We start from the raw sequence: 15823 nt of genomic DNA on the forward strand, positions 1-15823 counted from the left end.
AAGTCTTTGAATTTGTTTAAAATCTCCAAAATATCCTTTGGTTATGTTTCAAGTTGCCATTGACAGGTTCAAACATGCAACAGTTTAGATGTGCAGTTTGTATCTCATTTACGAAAATAGATAGTCATTTATGAGGCAGATGCAGCAGGTAGGTTTTTATGTCTTCTGAGATCTGGGTTTTTTTTGTTGAATATGCATTGGGTAAGTAACGAGGCATAGCTGCCACATTTCTGATGGGGTGGCATAAGTGTTAATATTTTTAGTTCTTGAAGATAGGTTTGTCATGTAGTGTTCTGGCAAGACACAACTTCTTGCTGAATCCTTTGTGTATGCACATGTATTGTTACAAGCACTAATTGGACAGTATTCTAATGTATATCTTTGTACACATAACACGTGTATGCACACATGTTGATACAGGTGCTAAATGGACAGTATTTAGACATACATATCATTGTACACATGACAGGTGTATGCGGGGCCCAGAGTGGCCGAGTGGTATAAAGTGCTCATCATTACGGATCACTGCCATCTCACCTCTGTCTTTGTGGGTTTGAGTCTCGGGCTCAGGCCAATGTGGGTACATGAGAAAGCTTGCCAGTATCTTCTCGTGGGTTGGTGGTTCTTTCCAGGGGTTTTTGCGGGGTTCTTCCTCCACTATTTATGCTGGCCACAATGTATAGCCTATCTTGCGCTGAAAATGACATTAAACCCTACAACAGCAACAACAGGTTATATGCACACATTTTATACAGGTGCTCAGTAGACAGTATTCAGACATGAATGCATTGTACACATAGCAGATGTTGGCACACATGTTGATACAGGTGCTAAATGGACAGTATTCAGACATGCATTCATTGTACACATAACAGGTGTATGCATGCATTTTATACAGGTGCTAAATGGACATTATTCAGAGATGCACATCATTATATGTAACACTACTATGCATGCATGTCAGTTAAATGGACAATATTTAGGCATGCATATCTTTGTACATATATGTTGATTAAATGGACATTATTTAGACATACATATACACTTGCATGAATTCATATTGGTTAAATGGACAGTATTGAGACATGCATATCATTTTACATGTAAGAGATGTTCATGTTAATTAAATGCATACATGTTGATTAAATGGACGGTATTCAGACATGCATATCATACTGGTGTATCCATACATGTTAATTAAATGGACAGTGTTCAGACATGCGTATCACTGTACATGGAACATGTATGCATACATGTTAATTAAATTGACAGTGTTCAGACATGCACATCTTACTGGTGTACCCATACATGTTAATTAAATGGACAGTATTCAGACATGCACATCATACTGGTGTACCCATACATGTTAATTAAATGGACAGTATTCAGACATGTACATCATACTGGTGTACCCATACATGTTAATTAAATGGACAGTATTCAGACATGCACATCATACTGGTGTACCCATACATGTTAATTAAATGGACAGTATTCAGACATGCACATCATACTTGTGTACCCATACATGTTAATTAAATAGACAGTATTCAGACATGCACATCATACTGGTGTACCCATACATGTTAATTAAATTGACAGTATTCAGACATGCACATCATACTGGTGTACCCATGCATGTTAATTAAATGGACAGTATTCAGACATGAATATCATATAAAACAGGTTTTTGCCTGGGGAGACAATGACCATGGTCAGCAGGGGAATGGAACCACTACAGTGAATAGAAAGCCTGCCCTTGTACATGGTTTGGAGGGTAACAGGATCACTAAGGTGGCTTGTGGTTCCTCCCACAGTGTTGCCTGGGCAACAACAGACCTTACCACACCAGCCAGCCATGAGCCAGTCCTCTTTTCCACATCCAGAGACCCACTTGGAGCCACCACTCTAGGTATGACTGTAATTCTGCTTGCTTTATTTACCTTCAAATTTTAATGAAATCTCTATTAACATTTTTCAGACCAAGAAATGTGTTTTAAATATGCATTGCATAGGATTGAAGGGTAATTGGTAATTTACATTTATCAGCTTAAACCAGTTCTTTCTGCCTCCTTTACCATGTAACTTGGGATGAATACTTATATTATGCATGCAATTTTTCCTTCCATGTTTTATAAATTGTTCAGTGTGTAAAACATGAATAAGATCTAAAGATACATTCAGTACAGTCTTTCATGTACAAATTTTAAAAAGGGCCTGGAGAATCGACTCCTTTTCACTGAATGCATTATTATGTCTCAGCTATAATTTAAATTAGTGACACTTGTATAGCAGAGAGCAACAGAGAGGGATTTCCATTGAAATATTATTTTACAAGGGGGAATATGAAAGTAAACTGATAAATGTATCTCAGGGATATACATATAATTTGGGCCTTGCAATTAGATAACAGTGTCCTGTAACCACCTTGTATGTTAGTGTGTCTGTCCATTTGTTCACACTTCTCATAACCACCAAAGCGCTGCATCTTATAAATGAATGTCATTTGTTTTTGTGAATTTGCTATTACATGCAGATATGACTTTTAAAGGCTTCATCTTTTCAGGTTCAATTTTGACAGAGCTATTGCCCATTTTCTAATTTGTTTTCTAAGCCTCTTTTACAGCAGGTCCTTGCAACCAGCATAGCTCAGGAACCATTGTACATATTCTAATGCAGTTTGATGTTTACAGCGTCTCCTAGATCTAGATGTGCCTTTTATGGGTTTTGTCATGTGCTGTCCATTTTTAATAGAGTTATGGCCCTTTGTTACTAATTTTGTATTTCACTTTAATTGTAACTAGCTCAGGTAAAATAACTATTATATGTATCCTTATGCAGTTTTGTTTAAATTTTGTCTCATAAGCAGAGTTGTACCTTTTAAGTTTTTTTCTCAGGAACTCCTTTTTTTTAATAGAGTTATGACCCATAGCGATTAACTATTTCTCTTCAGATGTGATGTTTGTAACTGGCGTTGCTTAAGAACCATTCAGCTTTTTCTGACAGAGTTTGACAAGCATATTGTCTTTTAGACCTAGATGTTCCTTATGGGTTTTGTCTCATCTATTCTCTTTTGGACAGAGTTATTTCTCTTGTTAGTTTCGTATCTTTATAGGGAACGTTGCTTGTAATTAGCATTGCTCAAGAAGTATACAACATATTCTGATCCAGTTTTGATGTGAACATTGTGTTCATAGACTTGGATGTGCATTTGGTGGGGGGGGTTTGGACAGAAATGTGGCCTTTGTCAATCACCTTCATATCTTTACGTGTCTATTGCATGTATCATTGAAACTTTGAAGGAGCTGGGGTAAATTATACAGGTGCATCACATTATTATGTACCCATTGCTAACAGCTCTAGGTTTCATTTGTTTCTTTAGAAACATTTAAAATAATATTTATGGTGTGCTGGGAGTTTTTGCCTTTTGTAATATTTGCATTCTTTCATTTTCTCTCTTTAGGTCTTGTAGAAAATGATAATGAAGAAAATACTCCCAATCCCTCACCCACTTCTCAAAACAAGCAGAATCGACCTTCCCTTGCCAAAATCATCCTGTCCCAGGAGACTGATATTGCTAAGCAACAAGCCTTGGGACATATCCTTCAGGCACTGCAGATTATGTATGCTAGGTAAAGACAATGCATTTGTGAATCATGGTGCTGATGAAGTCTTGAAAGGGTATTTGAATAGTAAAAGTTTGAATCTCTTAGCCTAACAAGCTCTATCCTTTGCGTAGTTTACCTATATATACACATTTTTTCAGAGGCATAGAAATAAAAAGTATATTGTACAAAAAGCATATCAGTGCATTATAAAATGGTATGTCATCAGTGCAGATATAGATTTGCAAGTACAGAGTATTTTCAGCAAGTTTTATATCATTAGATGGAGTATCAAAAGTATAGTTTACAAAGAATCTGTTGTAAACGAGGATAATGTATTGGCATTTCTTTTCTTTTATACGAAGATGTCATAAACATATTGAAGTCATTCACAATGGCAAATAATTTTCTGATATGAGCAAACTTTATCATATGTATATAGTAATGAATCCTATTGTTAATCCAGACTGAAGAGAATTTAAAAAGTAGAACCACAGTCTTCACTTAAATACACAACAGAATATAGAGATTGTTCTTCAGTGTTTTATATTACACAGTTTACTTGTATATACATGACAGGGATGGAATCGTCCAGTCTTTAATGACTGATGCCCAGGTGGGACCAGTCTCTCAGCAGTCAGGCATGCAGGTTTCGCAGATTTCCCATGCCACCACCAACATCACAACCACAAGCCAGGTGACCCCCACACCACATAGCATGACCCCAACAGTCAGTATGGATGCTAGCATGATGTCTTCTGCTCAGTCTGAGGCTGTTGTTGACCACAATGACATTACAGTGTCGGTCACTGACCAAGGGCATGAGGTAAACCAATTAGTAAGTTTGCTAATTATGATTTTAAAAAATTCAGATGCAGATCACTGTTACTAAAATTTTCCATGGGTATGGATGCAGCGGAGGAGCTTATTTTTGTATCCCTTGTCTATGACATTGTATACCCTTATTGCAGTTACTGTGGTGATATCACACTGTATACACACTGAACATATGGCCATATATATATATATTTACATGACTATCTCAGGATGGCTTGTTAGCAAGTTTACACAAAACTATTTATCGTATAGTGGCTAAATTTAAATATATGGATATGACTTGGATAGATTTGTGAATGACAATACTTTGCAGTTATGAAACTTTTTGAACTTAACATTTTGTATGGTAGTCTTTAGGTTTTGTATATCACAGTTACTTGTTAGCATTATTACATAAAAACTACATATAGCAGTGAAATTGTACACATCTGAAGATAGTTATATCTAAGTGACCTTAATAGATTTTTGTTGGTATTGCAATTTTTATTTTACAATCAATCATAGTATTACTTTTCCTAATTTTTTTTGTCTGTGCTTTCATTGGCATCAAGATTATTGATGGTGACATAGGTTTAAACAGTAAGTTAATGCATGTAGAAATTGTATGGATAGATGTATTCATCTTAGGGGTACTACTCACTATGGTTAAATGTAGGTCATATTGACCTACTTGCTCTAGTTGCTTTACTGGGTATTTGGAATATGCCCTGGCAGAATGGTTGAAACACGGTATTCTGCAGAAATCTTTTTAATACATTTGTGTCATTTTTCTTCCTTAGAATGTACACATAGTTTCTGTATTTCCAACATTACTCTTAAAAGCAATATTGGGATGTGAGTAGGTATACATGTTTTATGAATACTAATTAATTCTATAGCAAAGAGTGTATTCAAGAAGGAAAGCAAGCTATACCTGATACAGTCATAATAAAACTGGCAGGCAGTGGACAGTCATTCACACATCTTGTGTACAGTTTTAGACCAACATCTCAATTGAAATACCTCATCCAAACACTTGTTGAATGGATTCTAGTTGACTGCCTTCATTAAGATATTATGACCAAGTTATGCATGATTGTACACGCCATTTTGTCATTGGATATACTGTCAAAACTTTCATGAAAGAAAAATCAACAGTGCCCATCAAATGGACACAAAACATATTTCATATTCTTTAGTAATGCAATCAACTTGTGTATGTAGCAGATTACATTAAACTTTCACTTCCCTCGAAATTTTTAGTCTTACATGAAAATATTAATAATAATAATAATAGAGCAACAACTGGAATGACACAATTTTTTTACCTTGTTACTGTTTACTAATATGTGTATTCTTTAATATTTTAGGTCTATTCACTTGAAGATCAACCATCATTTCACAGAATGCACAGTTTGGCTGCCAAGGTTTCCAAGGCAACCAGTTTCATGGCAGCAACCTTCACCTCCACTGATGAGGTCACTAGTAGTATGGAGCCTGAGGGCAAGTTCTTGCTTCCCGATCTTGACGATTTCATTGATCACCTAACCCCAGATGATGCCAGAGTGCTTGTAGACCTACTAAAATTGTCTGTGGCAGGGAGAGTAGGCCTCAAAAGTAAAGACACTTTATCTGAAGTCCTGACCAGTCTGGGTCAAGCCAATCCAGCTGTAAGTAGAAAAACAATAAACAAGACAAAACAATATGGTAATCAGGGCTATGTAATAAATAATTAAAATCATTGTCTGTGGAGAAAAAGATAAAATATTGACTTAAGATATGAATCAGTTTTATAGAATCTCTTTCTCTCTAAGGCATTTTCATATCCCATCTCAAATACAGAAGTGACATACACTGCTCCTGTGTTCTCCCCAGGGCCTTTTAGTGTAGTGGTCCAAAGACACTCATTTCAGCCCATAACATGTTAGAACCTACTAACACACAGTGAACCAGTGCCATTATGCTTTCATGTTTCCTGATATCCTTTCAAAATTAATCTATTAAATAAACATCCTGTCAAATCCCTATTATTCAAGTAATATTTATTCTTACCTCTACTTGGGTATGTAACTGAGATGAATCAAAATATGTATTCATTCACTTAACTATTCTCTTTGGTTTCTTCCTTGGCCCAAATGCTGGTGAGTAACCTTTGATGATGGTTTTGTCATTGCACTGACACAGCCACATAATCAGCCAGCAGTGATGGAATAAACAGATAGTGTGTATTATATATATTTTAGTCATTTCCATTGTGTGCTATGAATTTTCACTACTAGCGGAAAAAGTATATCACTGATACTTTCTAAGTTAAGCAGATTCATAATATTCATTCTGAAAAATTGGCACATGACTGTAAAAAAAAATAAGATTAACCAGCATCTGGATGGTCACATGTTGGACTGACTACAAATGGACTGGCTACAAATGGACTGACTACGAAAATCAAAGATCTGTATTCCAGTTTAGATAGTGATGCGAGCTCATAAGAAACAAAAGACAGGTATCAACACTGAATGGAAGATTTCGTATCTGTTTTAAATTGCTGGATTGGGTGGTATGCCTCCATAATGCTACAGTTTTGTTTTGATCTACTTTGTTGCTGATGGGTAAGATGGGGTGGAGGAGGATGGGCACTATTACAGTCTGTTAATTTTGTTTTGTGTATTTTAATGATATTCATTCTTTGGTTTAATTTTATGATGATAATCTGTGTTTTAGAAAACAAATTATGATGCTTACCACAATTCTTTAAAGAATTTATTTTTTCTCAATCCAGCTATAGTGTTTCTGGCCCATGCAACTGCGATGTGTACTGACTATTTGTATTAGTACAAACAATATAGGGTTGGTGCTATCAGTAAAGTGAAATTTAAAATCTCTATCGTGAGGTATTACCCAGTGCAAATATCTTAATGGTTTTGTCTAGCAGTTTGAGTGTTATTGTAGCTATGAAGGTCAAGTTCATTTATGTTTACAATGTTTTTGCAGATTGCTGAGATGCTGTTAGAATTGTGTGTAACCGAACTAGAGGATGTGGCAGTTGATAGACAGACAGGAAGGTCCATTGCACAACCAGTCATACAGGAGAGTCCCCACCCCTACACTGATGACACCTCACTTGCAGGACAAGTCAAAATACCAGGTAGAAAGACTGCCACTTTCCTTTACATTTTGTCTATGTTAGCATTTGGGTCATAGCCTGACTTTTCCAGCAGCAAAGCAGTGGCAGTGACCATGTTAAACCTGTGTGTTAAGCTTGTATTACATTTTTTCCAAGTTAAATATATCAAGTGATATATCAATACCAAGTTACACTGCATTAATTGGAACACTTTTTTTCTGTGGTTTTGTTTTTTTTAGTTACCACTTCCTCTTTTTCCTGTCAATGATCTATAGTTATTTTGTTCAGAAAGCTTTTTCACAAAATATGTCAGTCATACAAGGATTTTGAAGCTGGTAGATCAGACATGTACAGATGTGATACCAGGCTTGCTTAGCAGTACAGTCGGACCTTTATTGACCAACAATGTCCCTATTCAAAAGTCTGATCACTACAATACTACAAAATAAAATCACAAAATTAAGGTAGTTCTCCTGTTTCCACTATCCTTCTATGCATCTTACCAGTGATATTTTCGTGTCTATCTGTATGTGTTCTGTTTTCTCTCTCTCTCTCTCTCTCTCTCTCTGATTTGGTGCTTAAAGTAGACCATGGGCCTGCATGGGACTTTGTATTTTCATTTACACAGTTGGCTTGTTGGCATAAGTGGGTAGGAATGTGTGTGTGTGTGTGTGTCTAAACCACTATATCATTGTATCATTATTCTTTCTCTCTCACTCTCCACTCTTCTAAACATTAAGAATGCTTTCAGATCTGAAAAATATTTTGAACACTTTGCACTTGCCATAGTTATCTATGCAAATTTTATTCTTGATATAATGTGGGGTTTTTGTGAATACTTAGGTGCAGAGGCATTACGAGTAGAGTTTGACAGGCGTTGTTCCACAGAAAGAAGACATGACCCCCTCACTATTATAGATGGTTCTGGACGGACTATCTCTGTCAGATCTGGTTAGTAAAACAGCCTATCACATAAATGGTGCCCCTTCAGGGCTGAGCAAATTTTTTTTTTACCCACTAGTCCAGGACAAGTGGTTTCAGAAAATTCACTAGTCCCACCTTACTTTTCACTGGCCCCAAAATGGTAATCACTTGCCGAGATTTGATGAGACGTATGTACTAATCCATAGAAAAAAACAAACAAAATAATATGCAACATAATTATTTCTTAAAAGAATTTAATTTTTCAAAAACATTGGTTGTTATACATTTGGCTTCTTCAGGTTCATGTATATATGTTTTAGCTGATGGATTTGAAAATATGTCCATGTATATGTCTGCCACCTGCACTAAGCCAGCAGTTGATAGCTGTGTCTGGGTTAAAGTCCTCAAGCTCTGGTCCATTTGCAGAAATGATCATTAGCATTTGTAAACTCTTTTGGTTTAAGGAATTCCTTAAAGAAGTCTTGATTAAGTTCATTGAACTAAATCCTTGTTCACACTCAAAAATAGCTACTGCACACTCACTATCCATCTTACGTTTTATCCCTCCATTTTCAAACAAATTTACCTTCACCGAATTGCCGTTATTACCTTCCTTGCAAAATTAATTTAGCAAACTCATTTTGTCCACAGAGTAACTATCAGCTTGCTTGACAACTACTTCTAAAGTCATCATAACATCAATTTTCTCTTTTAAATACGAACTGAAACAGCTCATTAATTAGCGTAATTGTTTCGCTTCAAACACAATATCGCACTTGGAAGTTAATCATCTGTATAATCAATTATAAATTAAAGAATCATTACTGTCATTTAATCATTTCATAAAGGAAACCAACACTGATGTCGGTAAAGTACCTTTCATTAATTTAATTACACTGACTCGCTGGATTAAAATCATAGTGAGCCGCTCGTTATGATCTAGATTGAGTAAACTCATTGCAACAAAACCGCTTACAACACTGCTAATTGATCAAACTGGCTTTCTTTTGTTTGACATGTTTTGATTTGCCGATAATTTGGTCGCTTAGCCCAATATGCAGTCAAGCGGTAACAGGATGTAAATGTATACATGAAGAGGGGTAGAATCAAGTATTCAATATACCCAGAGGGCATGATTGGCCAAATAAAGGTAGATATAGTGATTAAAGCACGAAAATAAGGACTAGCCCGACTTTTTTTAAAAGCACTTGTCCCGGACTAGCAACTTGGAAAATTTTACTTGTCCGACTTGAAAAATGACTAGTCCGGGACGTCGGGCTATGGGATTTACTCAGCCCTGCCCTTACATATAGTATGTGCAGTTTAATATTTTTTATATGTCATCATGTAAACATATTACTTTATGTGAATCTGATTGGTCCATATAAGCCCATGAAATTCTTGTCCAATATTCTCATTACTAATTGATTGCAACTGTGGTAATTTTCTTTGCTCCACCTTCGTGAACCTTATTTTTTTTATAAATATTACTGTCAATATTTTCATGGCTATCTTTACAGGGGCTTGTTGAAAATAAATTAAGGTTATCGGTCACTTGATTGAGGTTGGGGAGTCAGGTTCCATACCTATATAACTGGCACCCAACCCCTGTGACAAGCGTGTTTTAAATGTTAATCTGCAGGAGTAAATAAACTCCCCTCAGTTTCAAGAACATTGTCAACATATGCTGGTTGCCCAACTGACAGAAAGTTGTTCAATCACAAGATTCTTCCAAATCAATTAATGCAACTGCCTAATCACAAATACATTAAATCTGAAATTACTATACTCAGCAAATTCTTTAATCTAGATTTATTACAATTTCTGCATCTACTAATAATCCCTTCACACAAATATGCAACAACTTGAATCCAGCTTTTTCAGCTGTATACAGCACTGTATCCATGGTAATGGAATTGACACACTGTAAGTTTAAACATTGCAGACATTCTCATCAAAATCAGTGTAAATGGCTGGTCTAACCTTACCAGAGTCATCTATGTGACATCACACAGGAATTTCCATTGGTATTTGGGTGTTGAAAAATGACATGTATAAAGTATTCTATTGATTTGGAAGGACAGGTTCTCTCTGAATTATAATTTGTTAAATAATCTAGTTTCAATGGTGTTATTAAATACATTTAGTTAAACATGTTAAAGTACTTACATGCAAAATTATTCTGTCATATATGTGTGATTTAAACTTGAGAATATTGTAAAATGTAAGCTCATTTTTGTAAGGTATATTTAATAAAATTCATGAAAACTACATTATTTATTTAGCATCATGTGTTCAGTCTAGTCTCTTGCATTTCAGGTCGTGAATGGTCAGATTGGTCTCAAGAATTACGTATCCCTGGTGATGAACTGCGCTGGAAGTTCACTAGTGATGGATCAGTCAATGGCTGGGGGTGGTATTTTACTGTATATCCCATAATGCCTGCTGCAGCACCGATGGACATGTTATCAGACAGGACAGTTCTCTCCAGACCCTCCATTGACCTGGTGACCAGTCTTTTAGATTTCAATCTGAATCTGGCCATGGATGAGAAGATAATTGCCCGTCTGGCTGCAGCGTTGGCAGCTTGTGCACAGCTTAGCTCATTAGGTAAAATATAAAAAAACAAGTCCTCCTTGATTTGTTGATGTGTATATATGTGTGTTATTAATGCATTGGCCTGCTAGTTGGCTCACCTCTACTAGGTACGTTAGTGCTACTCTAATACCACTCACTTTGGCTTCGGCATCAGAATTGGTATTGGAAAAAGTATATACAAATGTTCAGTCTCACTGAATCTCATCCATCATTTTATTTAGGTTTTAGGCAACAGTTTGGAGTATGTTCCATAGCACATACAACCTGGAGAGGGATGCCAGCCTTGTAAATACATGTACCTTTGTACCTCTTTTTTCCTGGTTAAGTTTTTGCATTTAGTTCATGTTTTTTGCATATTGTATAAGTATTCTTTTACCTGAAATTATGCATCAGGAAAGTAGGTCACTATGACCATTATATGATGGCAGATCTGGGTCTTTGCAGTGTGCAGTTGGGCTTGTCTTATAAGCAAGTTTCAAAGGTTGATGGTGAATATCATCTGATCCTGCTATAATGTTGTAGGTTCCTTGAAAGTCTTTGGCTATTGAAAGTTATTGCCAGGTGTGGATAAATGCAGAATCATGACATAACTTGAAACAAAGCTTAAATCGCATGTGGCTTTGGTTTTGTGTGTTTTTAATGCCATTTCTCAGAATATAATAGGCTATATATGGTGTAAATCACATATATTGTTCATGATACAAACTAAATTCTAGCTGCTTCACATACTAAGATTTGTTTATGGGAATTATATAATTCAGGAGCAGAGCAGAGGATGTGGGCATTACAGAAGCTGAGAAAGTTGATGGCAGCTAATTTTGGACAAACGCTGAATGTGAATGATCTTCTATCTAGTCCATCTGTAGATGTGCCAGATGCGGATACTCCAAGGCAGTTAACAATGGTATACATATATATATGACACTAGCCTGAGTACATTACACATACACACACACACACACACACACACAAGAATGGCAGAGTGTAGGATGCATATTATTTTGCTGTCCATACATCCCTGTTCTAACATATTAGCATAAAAACTGCAATAATATTAGCACACCCTTCCATTTATTTGCACCTCCTACTGATTTTAGAAACAAAAAGCATCAAGGATATAAACAATGTACAAAAAGTAGACCATTTCATTCATTTATTTTCAATGTCTAACCTGATTGTCACCACATGGTCCCTAACAATATTGAATTATTGGCTTTTCAATGCAAATGGAAGCTCCTGATGTAAACAAGCCAACAGACTGCCTGCTGTCCATTTCTGGTTTCTAGAATAACCTATTTCAGTAAAAACTGTCATCTGCATCCAATATTTCAATGTTTATTTTTAATGTTTCTAAAACAAATTGAATAAAGAAATAGGACCTCTTACATGTGTATACATGTGTAATCCAAAATTTACGGAATTATTGAGATTTTCAAAGACAGTGAACTACATCATATCTGTTGTTTGAAAACATGGATTGGTCCAAGAAAATATGGCGACCATATTGCTAAAGAAACTCCCATTTAATTCAAAATGCAAACAAGTTGACAGTGTTTGGGACCCCTTGGCAACAATCAGGTTAGAAGTTATAAACCAATGAATGAAATGACTACGTTTCATGCATTTTTTTTTTCATGACTTTTTCCATTAGCACAGGTTTTTATTACTACTGCTCCTAAACCACTTGGAGGATTGCCATGAAACTGTATATACACATTCATCCCATGGGTCTAGTTGGACCTAAATGAAAACGGAAATTTATTAAATGAGTTGATTTATTTTTTTCTTTTTTGCTGAAGCATGCCAGTAGATTCCTATGGGTCAGTAATTCTTCCCAGGTCTTCAGAGTTTCTTCCTGTACTAAATATTCTAGTCTTGCAGCCATGTGTAGCCTTAGTAACTAGAGATTATTTAACTCATTTCATATCTCATAAATTTGATGTAATGGAAAATAGTGTATGATCTTGTATTTGCTGAATGCAAAATTTGTTAGTTTGATTTCATGCACAAGTTAAGCAATCTTGCATGATCTGCTGCAGGAAAGTGTGAGCTTTGCCAGCTGTCAGGCTTAGGTTATCAGTTTTGTATATGATCCGTATCTCTCCTGGACTTAAGGCAAAGTTAGCTTATGGTGTGGTCTAACATTCATTGTGCATCATATATCAGTCAGCTTATGGTGTGATCTAACATTAATTGTGCATCATATATCAGTCAGCTTATGGTGTGGTCTAACATTAATTGTGCATCATATATCAGTCAGCTTATGGTGTGGTCTAACATTAATTGTGCATCATATATCAGTCAGCTTATGGTGTGGTCTAATATTCATTGTGCATCATGTATCAATCAGCTTATGATGTGGTCTAACATTCATTGTGCATCAAATATCAATCTGCTTATGGTGTGGTCTAATATTCATTGTGCATCATATATCAATCAGCTTATGGTGTGGTCTAACATTCATTGTGCATCATATAGCAGTCAGCTTATGGAGTGGTCTAACATTCATTGTGCATCATGTGTCAATCAGCATTTGCAGTTTTCAGCATCTTCTTAATACCACTTATCAGTTTCAACAAGACTTAGCAGATAGCATCAGGAAGAACTTTAAAAGGTTTACAAATGATATCAATCTGCTATCATTTGTGGCACCATTAGTGATAATATAAAATTCTTGATATGACTTTCTAAGTTTTTGTCAGAAAAGATTTTAGCATGGAGAGCATTTAGTTTTTACCAATCATGCTGTTTTTCCCTCAGAAATGGAAAACCTTTAAAAAGTATAAAAACTTCTTTCTAACCCTCGAAACAAAATTTTGTCGACTGTCAGAAATTCTCTAAGCTTGAATCTTTTCACATTCATACAGATGATGCAAGCATGCTTCCAAATGACGTTCCTTGAGATATATAAATATTTTACAACTTTTTCTCAGGAAAGCACTTAACAGACTTTGGTCAACTTTGACTGAAAGCATATTTTAATTGATTGCATAACTTTTTCTTCTCAGTCTCTGAGTGGCACAGCCCTTGCTTCATTAGTCAAAGGTTTACCAGAGGCTCTCCAGCGTCAATATGAGTATGAGGATCCGATAGTTAGAAGTGGCAAACATCTCATGCACAGCCCATTCTTCAAGGTAAGTCACATATGGGTTCCATGCTGAACTGACCACTGCGGTGGCCTAGTGGTTAGAGCGTCTGCGTAGGATGCGGGAGGTCGTGGGTATCGAGTCATGCCAAAGGCTTACAAAAATGGTACTAACAGCTGCCTTGCTTGACACTCAGCATTAAGAGGTTAGTGTTAGGACCGGTTGGCCTGGGGTCAGGATAAGGTGCCTGGTAGGACATCATGCTACATGTCTGTGGCATGACGCCCCAGTGCTAGACATCACTATAAACTGCCACACTGCAGACATCAAAAATTCAAATATTCAGTTTAGAATTAAGAGGTGCAGCCCCTTAATTCAGCCAACGAAGTCGCTCGTAATTCAGTTCTTTTGCGGGAGTACTCCAAAAATAGTGATGTGATACATTCAACAAATTCCATTAGTGAGTAATCTAATAACAAGAACATTTGCACATGGCACACAAATTGATTTGAGTGGTAATGAAGAGAAGCAAGCTGACTAAGTTTAAGTGGATATGAGAAGAAAAAGCATGCATTAGATAAAAATAAGACTTGGGTGAATATTGGTGATCAGTTGGGGTGTTGGAATATGTTGAAGCATGAACTTGGGCTGAAGATAGTCCGACATAGCATAGTGTTGATTTCTTATATTTACAAAAGTTATGTCATCAAATCATGTTCCAGCTTTCAAATGAAATCAGTTAACCCATGGATGATGCTGATCAACATTGGATTAATTCATACACATGTGATAAATGGCAGGGTTTTTCAGTTCGAGAAATTACATGGCTGATAATGTAATGATTCTTCGATGTTATCTGGTTTTAATGGAATCCAACAATGTTTTGAACTAGTCTCTTTTTCAAGATTCAGTAATATTCAGATGTTTTGGCATATACGAGTCATTTGGACATAATGGTGGCATTGGGGCTTTAATAGAGGTGACCTGCTGTTGGTTGTCTTTTGTATTGACGGTGTTTCAATAATCCCCAATAAAACAAATTTCGAAATTGTATCTCTCAAAGCTATTAGCACCAGAATTTATATTTTTGTCTCTTGGTATTTAACAAATATTAGAAGTAGCTAATATGCTGCAGTGTACGATTTCGTGAAATTTATTGACACCGAAACGTTTTACTTTAAGGTAGAATATAAGTGCAGTGTTTTATATAATCCAGGTACTTGTAGCATTGGCCTGTGACCTGGGCTTGAACAATCTGCAGTGCTGTGCAGAAGCCCATAAATGGGCATGGTTTAGGCGGTATTGTATGGCAGCTCGAGTTGCAGCAGCCATTGTACAGAGGTCAGTGCTGCCAGCCCACTTTTGTGAGGAGGTCATGAAAAAAATTCAGGACATCATGGATGAAAGGGAGACCATCAACCGAGACCACGAGAATCACCAGATATTCAAACAGGAGCTGGATGAACAGTTACTGCTCTGGCTTAACAGGTAAGCCATAGCATTTAATATTCCCTCTCTGATAAAACTTGGAAATAGATATGAAAGTTCTCCCCACATCTCTTGTGATCACAGTAGAACAGATTGTGATCAAGCATGTATAACCTTGTATCACCATGATCTTGACTGAGTTCACTCTTAAATATCATCTGTGTATACATTTTTGCATTTGA

The 15823-nt window shown here is 36.2% G+C and overlaps 1 protein-coding gene across 9 annotated transcripts in view; it reads left to right on the forward strand.

Moving 5' to 3' along the window:
- Nucleotides 1-15823, forward strand: part of LOC149798376 (E3 ubiquitin-protein ligase HERC2-like) — a 246570-nt gene that overhangs the window by 197630 nt on the left and 33117 nt on the right. For 8 of the 9 annotated variants that reach the window (XM_089963537.1, XM_089963543.1, XM_089963541.1 and 5 more), the window contains 10 exons: nucleotides 1687-1912; nucleotides 3464-3632; nucleotides 4185-4443; nucleotides 5792-6091; nucleotides 7413-7566; nucleotides 8389-8496; nucleotides 10789-11079; nucleotides 11829-11971; nucleotides 14076-14201; nucleotides 15370-15641. In XM_089963537.1, the coding sequence (XP_089819663.1) occupies nucleotides 1687-1912; nucleotides 3464-3632; nucleotides 4185-4443; nucleotides 5792-6091; nucleotides 7413-7566; nucleotides 8389-8496; nucleotides 10789-11079; nucleotides 11829-11971; nucleotides 14076-14201; nucleotides 15370-15641 (2048 nt within the window). The remainder of the gene's footprint in view (nucleotides 1-1686; nucleotides 1913-3463; nucleotides 3633-4184; nucleotides 4444-5791; nucleotides 6092-7412; nucleotides 7567-8388; nucleotides 8497-10788; nucleotides 11080-11828; nucleotides 11972-14075; nucleotides 14202-15369; nucleotides 15642-15823) is intronic. The other variant, XM_089963538.1, reaches the window with a different exon arrangement.

The sequence above is a fragment of the Sinohyriopsis cumingii genome, chromosome 6, assembly GCF_028554795.1.
Source record: "Sinohyriopsis cumingii isolate HCF-2022 chromosome 6, ASM2855479v2, whole genome shotgun sequence".
NCBI classification, from domain to species: domain Eukaryota; kingdom Metazoa; phylum Mollusca; class Bivalvia; order Unionida; family Unionidae; genus Sinohyriopsis; species Sinohyriopsis cumingii.